The sequence below is a fragment of the Puntigrus tetrazona genome, chromosome 5 (assembly GCF_018831695.1).
Source record: "Puntigrus tetrazona isolate hp1 chromosome 5, ASM1883169v1, whole genome shotgun sequence".
Lineage (NCBI taxonomy): Eukaryota > Metazoa > Chordata > Actinopteri > Cypriniformes > Cyprinidae > Puntigrus > Puntigrus tetrazona.
The window spans coordinates 23,660,106-23,671,469 of NC_056703.1; the positions used below are offsets into that span (position 1 = coordinate 23,660,106).

An 11,364-nucleotide genomic window follows, 5' to 3' on the forward strand; every position below is an offset into this window, starting at 1 on the left:
TATATATATATATATATATATATATATATATATATATATATATATATATATATATATATATGCTATCATGATCTATATAAACAAACTAAATGATATTATTCTTTTTCATTCATATTATATTTAGCAAAATGCCCACAATCTGTTACAATAGTCTTAAGCATAATAAGGGGCATAATGTTGAAAATATAAGCCATTATAAATATAATAAAAACACAAAAATAGTGTTTTGTGCAATATTTCTGCACATTTTACTGCATCAGAGTGAAAAATGATTATTATAATACAATTAGGGATGCACCAGTGTATGGGCCAATAATCTGTATTGGCACTATTGGCCATCGGCTGTCCAGATTAAAGCAATAAAAATGCATTAGAGCACTATTAATGTGGTTCTATTTACCCTATGAAACACCTGTAGTTCAAGCCAGGGTTGCCAGATCTGCAATGTGTTTTTTTTGGTAAAGTGCCTTTAATCCAAATATACACACAGAGTAATTATGTCTGGAAACACAGTTCTCAATAAGCAGGGATTGCACAACCTTTTTAAATATTTATGAATCAATGGTACTACATTTCAGTTATTATTTATTCTTTTTCATCCAGTAACACAATTGTCAACATTTTAGAAAAGACGGCATATTACAAAAGCTAAATAAATAAAAAAATATTGGCCTGCGGGTGCTTTTGAGTTAATTTGAGGTTTAAATCATATAGGGTGTCTTCATAAAATATTTTCCTCAAACACATAAAATTGTCTTTTGCATTTTCAGCGAACAGCAGCATATTTAATTATGCCTGGCAATTTTGATCTATAAGAAGTTGTTAAATATTATGTAAAATGCTATATATTGCAGTGCATATCAAGTGATCCTGTGCATTTGTTTGTCAACGAGCCTGATGTTTCTTGCTTCTTTCCGGTGGTGATTTTTAAACTGAAATAAGCTTTGGTGCATTGTGCTTGTTTGAGGCCGGATACATGTCGCTCACAATCGAGTCTCAGCACAGGAATAAGCTCTGGGCGCTTACACTGCCACGGCTCTATCAGCACCCCGCTAAAATCCATTTACTATCAGACATGATCATGTTAGGGGAGGTGGCGCTTTGAGCACCTTTCTGTCAGCTCCCCCCTCTCTCCTCTGCTCCCCCCCTACTGTCTTTCCCCATCTCATGTCAGCAAAGCAATTTTTGGGATGTGACAACCTAATATGGTTGTATGGCAGAGGATGTCTGCTCAGCATAAACGCCAGCGAGACGCACAGCGGTGGCTGTAGACTAGAATCTTAAATCACCGGTTGGGGATGGAAGAGATCTTCCTCATATGAGAGAGATGTTAGGAATAAGACGATTGACTTTTGTAGACTTAAATAAAAATAAAAAAATAGATAAGGCAATGCTCTTTTATGATTTGATTTCTGAATTTTGTGATATGGAATTTTTTTTTTTGTCTGCTGAAATTATTTGATCAAAAATGAAGAATTTTTTTTTTTTTTTTTTTTTTTTTTACATTTTTCACATAGGTCATAGGTCACATTCTCTTCATCAGAGGCAAGCTTTATTATTTTTCCATTAAACTCCAAAAACCTGCTTAATTTTTGCAGCCTCTGAATCGATTAAAGTTGAAGATAAAGAACTGAAGCATACATTTGAATAACAGAAACTGTTGAGGCTGCAATATTTGAAACAGTTTCTGTTATTTAAATGACAAAAACATTGTAAAATCTGCATCAGCACTCAAGCAGGTAGATCCAACCAAGCATGTGAAATTGATATTTGTCATGCTCTCTTTCTACAAAATGAAATTTATGGCTGCTATATGATGTGGCCTTCTCCTTCGCCAATGCAGCACCCTAGCTTTATCCGATGTTGCGACAATGGTAATGAAAATCAAAAGAGATTGAGTTTTTGAATTTAATACAGTTCGCAGTGATAGTAACTAATATTACTACTTACCTTTATTAGTTCCACTACTAGTTACTAGGGGAAGTACTGCCCAACACCGCTGATTGTGTGCCATTAAATGAAATGAACGTGAAACTATGGAAACATGTGGATCGTAACCCAAAAGTAAATCCACCGCGCTGTGGTTTATAATTATATTATTAGTGTTTTTACCTTTTCGTTTTGCTCAAGACTTTTAGTCATCCATTAGGGTCATATGGATTACCGTCACAAACTCTTGATGCGTCAACTTTTTGAAGCCACACGACAAGCATTTATCAGGATACATTAAACCTGGATTTTTAAAAGCGTGTGAAATATGTGAAGTTCGCAGCACAGAATCATGAAGTATGTCCGAGGGTTTTACACACCCACCGGTCAGTTATTGTAGTTTTGAGTCCACGCCCCAAAACTTGACGCTGAACTGTGATTGGTTGTTTGACACCTTTTGGGTGGGCCATGGCCGGTGAAAGCCGTCAGTCTGAAACTCTAGATACACAAGACTAACTTTTTGGTTACTGTGCTCATCTGAAAAAAGAAGATCATGTATTTGAATGAGGCAAGATTGAATAATTGATTATAGAAAATTCGGTTTGGAGGGCATAACTCTTAAAATAAGTTTTAAACATGGCTTGTCCAGAATCTCAACGGGTTCCAAACTGATCCAGTCCCAGAAAGCACATGGCTGGCAAACACTTTATACTGAGGTTTTGAGGAACAAGTTAGATATGAGAATACTTGGATATTTTGACAGCAGAAGGAAGGTGATCCTGTCTTGGCTGCTGCGGGTCTCCTTGGGCACTTTTTCCAGACTGGAGGTGTTCATAAGTTTAATCACAAGATAATTGTGGGTCTAGACTGCTTGCTCCAGCCCCTTACAATCATTTTTGTTAGACCAGTTTAGACCAATTTTCCCATAGATGGTTTTTGGCAACTGTCTAATCACAGTCACGAGTGTGCGCAGAGGGTGCATGCGTTGCATTGTTTATGGGGTATTACAGTGTTTCTCGAAATCTTGCAGAGATCTGGCTGCTCGCAACTGCCTTGTGGGAGAGAACAATGTGCTGAAGATCAGTGATTTTGGGATGTCCCGCCAGGAGGACAATGGCATCTATTCCTCATCAGGACTGAAACAGATCCCAATCAAGTGGACTGCACCGGAGGCCCTGAACTATGGTAAAACACTCATGGTGTCTGCTCTTAGATCTTTTTTTTTTTTTTTTTTTTTTTTTGCATGCCAATTACTTTCTGGGGTATTCTCCAAAAAGTTGGAAGACAGTAACTCAGGGAAAAGAATTGTTGCATAAATTATGCTGTTATTGTTTTCTTTCATGAGGGAGATTAATTAATGACAGAATTTTCATCATTTTAAATATTTGTAGAACTCCCAAACAGACACAACAACGACCAGTATCACTGATTTAAAATAACAATAACCAAATATCGTTTTTGATCATTTTGGTCACAGACAAAGCCGCTTCCACCACAAAATGATCCTGTTTACAAATATAATAGGTGTGTGTGTGTGTATATATATATATATATATATATATATATATATATATATATATATATATATATATATATATATATATATATATATATATATATATATATACAGACGTGGACAAAATTGTTGGTACCCTTTGGTCAATGAAAGAAAAAGTCACAATGGTCACAGAAATAACTGTTATCTGACAAAAGTAATAATAAATAAAAATTCTATAAATGTTAACCAATGAAAGTCAGACATTGTTTTTCAACCATGCTTCAACAGAATTATTTAAAAAAATAAACTCACGAAACAGGCATGGACAAAAATGATGGTACCCCTAGAAAACACTGAAAATAATGTGACCAAAGGGACATGTTAATTCAAGGTGTGTCCACTAATTAGCATCACAGGTGTCTACAACCTTGTAATCAGCCATTGGGCCTATATATATGGCTCCAGGTAATCACTGTGTTGTTTGGTGATATGGTGTGTACCACACTCGACATGGACCAGAGGAAGCAAAGGAAAGAGTTGTCTCAAGAGATCAGAAAGAAAATTATAGACAAGCATGTTAAAGGTAAAGGCTATAAGACCATCTCCAAGCAACTAGATGTTCCTGTGACTACAGTTGCACATATTATTCAGAAGTTTAAGATCCATGGGACTGTAGCCAACCTCCTGGACGTGGCGCAGGAGGAAAATTGATGACAAATCTAAGAGACGGATAATCCGAATGGTAACAAAAGAGCCTAGAAAGACTTCTAAAGAGATTCAAGGTGAACTTCATGCTCAAGGAACATCAGTGTCAGATCGCACCATCCGTCGTTGTTTGAGCCAAAGTGGACTATATGGGAGACGACCAAGGAGGACACCATTGTTGAAAATGAATCATAAAAAGCAAGACTGGAATATGCCAAACTACATGTTGACAAGCCACAAAGCTTCTGGGAGAATGTCCTGTGGACAGATGAGACAAAAATCGAAGTTTTTGCCAAGGCACATCAGCTGTATGTTCACAGACGAAAAAATGAAGCATATCAAGAAAAGAACACTGTCCCTACTGTGAAACATGGAGGAGGCTCTGTTATGTTCTGGGGCTGCTTTGCTGCGTCTGGCACAGGGTGTCTTGAATCTGTGCAGGGTACAATGAAATCTCAAGACTATCAAGGAATTCTAGAGAGAAATGTACTAGCCAGTGTCAGAAAGCTTGGTCTCAGTCGCAGGTCATGGGTCTTGCAACAGGACAATGACCCAAAACACACCGCTAAAAACACCCAAGAATGGCTAAGAGGAAAAAATTGGACTATTGTAAAGTGGCCTTCTATGAGCCCTGACCTCAATCCTATTGAGCATCTTTGGAAGGAGCTGAAACATGCAGTCTGGAAAAGGCACCCTTCAAACCGGACACAACTGGAGCAGTTTGCTCATGAGGAGTGGGCCAAAATACCTGCTGAGAGGTGCAGAAGTCTCATTGACAGTTACAGGAAGCGTTTGATTGCAGTGATTGCCTCAAAAGGTTGCGCAACAAAATATTAAGTTAGGGGTACCATCATTTTTGTCCATGCCTGTTTCGTGAGTTTATTTTTTTAAACAATTCTGTTGAAGCATGGTTGAAAAACAATGTCTGACTTTCATTGGTTAACATTTATAGAATTTTATTTATTATTACTTTTGTCAGATTAAAGTTATTTCTGTGACCATTGTGAGTTTTTCTTTCATTGACCAAAGGGTACCAACAATTTTGTCCACATCGTCTGTATATATATATATATATATAATATATAATCCTGTCAGGAGCGGACACCCCAAGATCAGACTGTAACGCTCAGGGGAAACGGCAGACAACCCAAGAACTTCCCTGCAGGCTCCACAGGCCTCAGTTGACATTGACCACTGATAAAGTTCAAGAGAGACAAGGATAATATGTTGAAAAAAAGTCAAAAGTTGTATCTGAACAAATAAGTCCTTTGAGCAGACCGGACCAAATTGGAGATGTTTGGCCATAATTCACAGTGCCATATTCACAAACATCTAAAGAGCATATCAGCACAAACACCTCAGACCAGAAGTCACAAATGCTGGTGGATGGCTGATGATTTTGGACCTGGCCACAGTGTCACTGAGTTGACTTTAAACTATATTCAAGCTTGGCCAAGATCGGGTAACGCAACGGGAAAATGATCTCAAACACAAGAAAACAGAACATCTGAAGAGAATCAAGGTGTTACTGTACCAGATCTCATCCTGACTGAAATGCTGTGGTGAGAGATAAACAAATCATGTCACGCTCCATTATTATGTCCTGATACAGAAACCCATGGAGTTCTGAATTCTGTGAATATAAAACCATGGGGGACCAGAAACGTTGGTTATCCTCAAACTTCACAAGCTCACCGAATCAATGGCTACTAATGCTGATTATCAAATGTAGGTTATTACTCTCACTGAATGTGGATAGTTAAGATAACACCAGTTAATGGCCACGCATCTTCCCTACCCCTGTAACATTTTCAAATAATAGAAGTAGTCTTTAGAGTCTTTTTCATACCGTTTGTCACCATAGTGTGCTTTATTTTCATTTGTTTGCACCCTTAAATTATCAGTAACCTAGAAGTTCATTTTACTTGAAACTTAAGTGCATTAAAGATGAAGACTTTTACTCAAGATGTGCGCTCCATCATCCACACATTTTGAAGCATCCAGACTGATGTTTGAGTGTTGTTTGAATCTCAGGGAGATACAGCTCAGAGAGTGATGTGTGGAGTTATGGGATCCTCCTGTGGGAAACCTTCAGTCTAGGAGTGTGTCCTTACCCGGGCATGACCAACCAGCAGGCTCGAGAGCAGGTGGAAAAAGGTACAAAACAAACTGATCCAAAGACAGACTGATGTGATATTTGAATGAACAATTTAACAAAAGATTTCTTTTCATTTTAGTGTTATTACTTTTTATTTGTTATTTTATATTAAATTATTATTTATATTTAATTTATATATATATATATATATATATATATATATATATATATATATATATAAAAATATATATATATATATATATATATATATATATATATATACACACACACACACACACACACACACACACAAATTTAATATGCACAGTACATATTTAGTAAACAACTTATTTTGGAAGCGATTAATCATTTGAGACTACTGTTATAACTGGATATTATTTTGCACATTTTTCTTGACACAGGGTGCAGTAACAACGTCAGCTGTCCTGTATAATTTGTAATCATCAACCCTGACAGAAAGTTTGTGTTGTGTGTAATGTAGGTTACAGGATGTCCTGCCCGCAGAAGTGTCCAGATGAGGTGTACAGGATCATGCAGAGATGTTGGGAGTACAAGCCTGAGAATCGTCCTAAATTTGTCGACGTTCAAAAAGAACTGGCCTCCGTCAAGAAAAAATAGCCCTTAATGAGGAAATGGCCGGAAGGCCAAACTCTTTCTACGCATCCAGGTGATCCCTAATCTGCAGAGAGAAACACAGCGAATGTTTCGCCCTCAAAATTACATGCTATTATTGTACTAAAGAGTACTCCGTCACATAATCACTGTGTGAACTGCCTATGCACCAGCTGTTTTGAGCCATTAGCATGGAGAGAGGTCTCAGCTTTGCTCTGATGTCAAAATTATGCAGATTTCCCCCTTTTTTGGTAACGGAGCAACAGTTAAGCTACGACAGATGTATTAGGTGTATTCAGTATGCCTTTGAGTATTCCTGTGTACTCACCAGTGAAAAAGAGGGGGTCGTTCACTCAGAAATGAAATCCTGTCGTCATTAAGCCGTTTCAAACCCCGCAGAACTTTTCTTTCTTTTGCGGAACACAAAAGCATTTGTTTTCGGTCCAGCCAGCGAGGGGTTATCCGGGTTCAGCGCTTCATACTCGGCACATTTTAATTTATGATTGCCTTCTGCAGAGGAAAGAACGTCACGATGGTTTGGAAAGACGTAAATAAATGACAGAATGTTCGTTTTTTTGGGAAGCTGCCCCTTTAACCACATGGAGATGAATGTGTGAAGATGGACTGTTTGTCCACTCGATATTGTTTTTTTTTTTCTTTTAAGTCAAACCTAATGGTTTGGGGAGTTTTTTAGTCAAGCCATTTTATGTCATTTTTATGTTACTTGGAGTAATAAGTGAAAAAAACCAATAATAATAGTAATACAAATGTATGTCATTCACGTAAACCAGCTTTCATGGAGAGACACTCCAGTGTTTCAGCACTCAATCAAGCAATGAGACCAAATGCATCGATTTTTACCCAAGTGCAATTTCTAACAACACAGCTAGTATACTACAGTCAGGTGGCCTTGACGTGAAAGCCAGCGCTTCTGCATCAGTCTACAGTTTACAAGCCTTCAGAAGTCTCCAGATACTTCAACCTCACACCTGATGTTTAAAGCGACGGTTCAGAAAAACGTCAACTCTCATCATTTGCCTTTCTGATCGCTTCGGTTTCTTCTATAGGAAACAAAAGCAGAAACGTACTGCGTTCACGCTGCTCTTTTCCATACCCTGAGAGAAAATTAAGGACCTAGGGCTTCGAAAAGCACCAGAGAATATTATAGATGTGGTCTATACGACTTTCGTGGTATGCTTTGCACACGTTTAGATACGATGCCCAAAAACCCATTCGTGATGCGCGCGGAAGATTTTCAGTGAATAACTTTCAAATACACAGCTTTTCTGGTACTTTCGTTGTATGGAAAAGAGCAGCCTGCCTTCAAAAAACACAAAATAGCGACGAAAACCACACTCTTTTCGACAGAACTGTAATCTCTTTACATTTACAATGTTGCCATGTAGCGTATTAGACATCACCAAAAGCTCAGTCCGAAACGGACCGTTGTGTGTCTACTTCGGGGATCTCTTTCTCTCTCTTTCTTTGTTTTCCTCTGTAACCAGCGACCAAAGCCAGTCACAAGCATGTTTATTTGTATCTGTGCCATTGTCTTGGATTGCGCCGCACTTATTCCTGTGCTGTCTGTGCTGTTTCACAATCAGGTTTTCTCGATCATCAGAAGTATTAGACAATGCTTTGTATTAAGAATATCCCAGGTGGTTTCCTACCATTTTTTTCAAGTGCCACCGTGCTCCCGTTCCCATCTGTTCCCGAGTCACATAAATCTGGTTCCATTTCCACAAACATGGAATAGTGGTTTCTTCAAGGTTTACTCTATCAAAGCATTCCTTTTGTATTTTGTAAATACTTTTTTGTAGATTCAGTAATGTGATGTTTTTTTGTTTTTTTTTCACTGCGAAACTAATGATGTTAGAATGTGGATGTCTGTCAGGAATACTCCTCAACTCTTTCCTCTGTAATAGTAGCGATGAAGACCCAGAAACAATACTGCTCTAATATTTGCACATTTGGAATATGTAAGGGTCCCATAGCATTGAATGTGCTTCTTTCTAGTCCGCAAACCTTTTTTTTCCCCTCCCCTCTTCACGTCGTTGCTCTAACTTTGCCAATCGTTCAGAAGCGGTGATCATTTCCACTCGAGGCTGCTGTCTAATACAGTTAGGATGTGTGCTCTTGCACGATTGGCCGGTGGGTTCAGATCAAAAATATTATTTTTATTCTTTTGGTGAAGCTGAGCTTACATCAATTAAACTACTGGTGAGTGAGCTCTTCTGTTTGTTTTTACATCAAAGCAATTATCCCTATAGTGTGTTGTTTGAAAAACTGTAATATTATTCTAGCATTTTATTCTATTTTGCTTTTTTGTACCATTCACTATAATTCCTTCTGTCAGTGTATTAAAGCAAACGCCAGTATTGTCTCACATTATATTGAAATTTGTGTTACTCCGAGACATTCGATTTATTTTATTTTATTTTTGTCCCCCCTCCCCATGTCTGACCTGCACCGAGCGTTCAAGTAAACTTCCGTCAGAACAAGGGTTTTGTTCTTTTTGTTCGAGCAGCGAGCACTCTAATAAAACGTTCAGAACTCACGTTCATTTCCAAAGTACAAAGTTTCTCAGTGTCGTACAGATTCCTCCCTCCCTGTGCTGGATTATTTATTTTGTGATGGAAACAATGTATTGATTGCACTTTCGGCCTTTTTATGCTTTAAAATGATCTTCTTGTACGAGACGGCAGGAAAATTGCCGTTTCGGGAAACGATCAACTCTTGAATTCACGAGCAAGAAAAAAAAAAAAAAAAGGAAAAAAAAGTAGAGAAACAACACTGGACGTTTAATTTTCGCCCCTGCCAACTGAAAGAGGAAATCTGAAAAGTAGAATGATTCCTTGTTTTCTTTCACCCGTCTGTTTGCTCATAACACCTCTCTGATGGACATTCAACTATAACAATGTCTGCTCATTGTTTATATTGTACACTTGCAATAAAGTTTTGAGTCTTTGAATTTGCTGCCTGAAAGCAATTATTAAAAGTGAGGGCCACGCTTTATTTTGAAAGGTCTAATTCTCACCATTAACGTAACATTAACTACAACGTTTAGTATGGGTTTGATTAGGGATGCAGCATGTACACGCGCTTTCTAAATACTAATAAACAGCCAATGTGTTAATTATGATATTAGGGATACTAATAAGCAACTAGTTAAAGGTTATATTAATGTGAGCACTAAAAAATGACTTATTCGGCTTTCAAAAAAACAAAACAAAAAAAAAAACATTTTTAATATTATGTTTGCATTTTTTTTTAATCTGGTTACTGAAATTTGGAAAATGGAAATGTCTTATTTTTTATCAATAATACAATAATGACGGAACAAAAACAAAAATACTAACATGAAGCTAGTTTGGTTGCATGCAAGATCATGGGTTTATAGATGATTTATTATAATTAAAGATAATACTTTTTCTAGCCAAATCCAATTAATTAAAAAAAATAACGGTACAATTTTTTTTTTTTTTTGTGATAAATTGCAAGTGGAACGGTTGAGCTTAACTGTATCGAATCTCGCATTATTTTGGTGGAAATCATAAAGCAACTGTAGTATGTAGAATTGTTCTTGTGTAGGGATTACCTTGTGCATACAGAGATCCTAAAACATGGATATACTGCGCTCCGTAAAACCTCCATAAGTTCTTTTTTCCTACTTGTAAGAAAATGCCTATCAATGATTTGTGAATCAGAATGATGAAAGGCGTGGATTGGGCGTATCCGCTCTCCTGTGCTCAGAAATCTGCATAATCCACAGAATTATTGGTGAGTAAGACCCATTGTGTTTTATTAAACCGGGACACCAATTTACAGCTTATTTGTGGAAAGTGCCTACAGCTGTTCATCTGGCCTCTGAAATCTATATAAATCGTAAGAGTTAGTCACGTTAACGCTGTCTTTACTTGAACGAGATTCAAGTAAAGGAGTCCGCACACCTGCGCCTTTCATCGACTGTTATGCTTTTCTCCACAGATACGAGCTGCCGCCTCTAAATAACACCACACTGAATACATGCCAATTGCCTTAGCAATAAACGGCACAAAGCCATTTCATATTTATAGTCCCCCACCATCACATTTTCCAGTTCAGACTGCGGGCCTCAGAAATGATATTGCTCCCGAAGGTGCTTTTGTGGAAACTACCTATTCAGCGGCCATCATTTGGATGATTTGCACGAATATGTTTATGAACCCGCGGTGAAATACACGGCAAAGCTATTATCATTCATACGCAGCTACATGCGCTTAAACCTGGCATTATAACGCACCGAGCTGACTCTGAACGGACGTCGTCTGGAAGCCACTGAGCAAGAAATTATCACTTTTATTGAGGGACTGCATTTTTACTTGACATGACGTGAAAAGTTAAAGACATGTAACTGCGTTTAGCCTGGATGTACAAAAACGTTTTAATTGAAACATGAATAAATATGCTTCCTATGAATATATACGTATTCATATTTTCTCAGAAAATAAGTTTTAGTTCG

The 11,364-nt window shown here is 37.5% G+C and overlaps 2 protein-coding genes across 5 annotated transcripts in view; one reads left to right on the top strand and one right to left on the bottom strand.

Moving 5' to 3' along the window:
• fer (fer (fps/fes related) tyrosine kinase) overlaps nt 1-9,834 on the top strand; it is a 31,570-nt gene extending 21,736 nt beyond the window's left edge. For both annotated transcript variants that reach the window (XM_043239337.1, XM_043239340.1), the window contains exons 17-19: nt 2,960-3,114; nt 6,167-6,289; nt 6,733-9,834. In XM_043239337.1, the coding sequence (XP_043095272.1) occupies nt 2,960-3,114; nt 6,167-6,289; nt 6,733-6,869 (415 nt within the window). In that variant the 3' untranslated portion in view covers nt 6,870-9,834. The remainder of the gene's footprint in view (nt 1-2,959; nt 3,115-6,166; nt 6,290-6,732) is intronic.
• Nucleotides 9,835-11,181: 1,347 nt separating this feature from the next.
• The window catches only part of pja2 (praja ring finger ubiquitin ligase 2), a 13,494-nt gene continuing 13,311 nt past the window's right edge, over nt 11,182-11,364 (bottom strand). For all 3 annotated transcript variants that reach the window (XM_043239353.1, XM_043239351.1, XM_043239352.1), the window contains exon 9: nt 11,182-11,364. This exon is cut by the window's right edge and continues 272 nt beyond it. The gene's annotated coding sequence lies outside the window, so the exon portion shown is untranslated.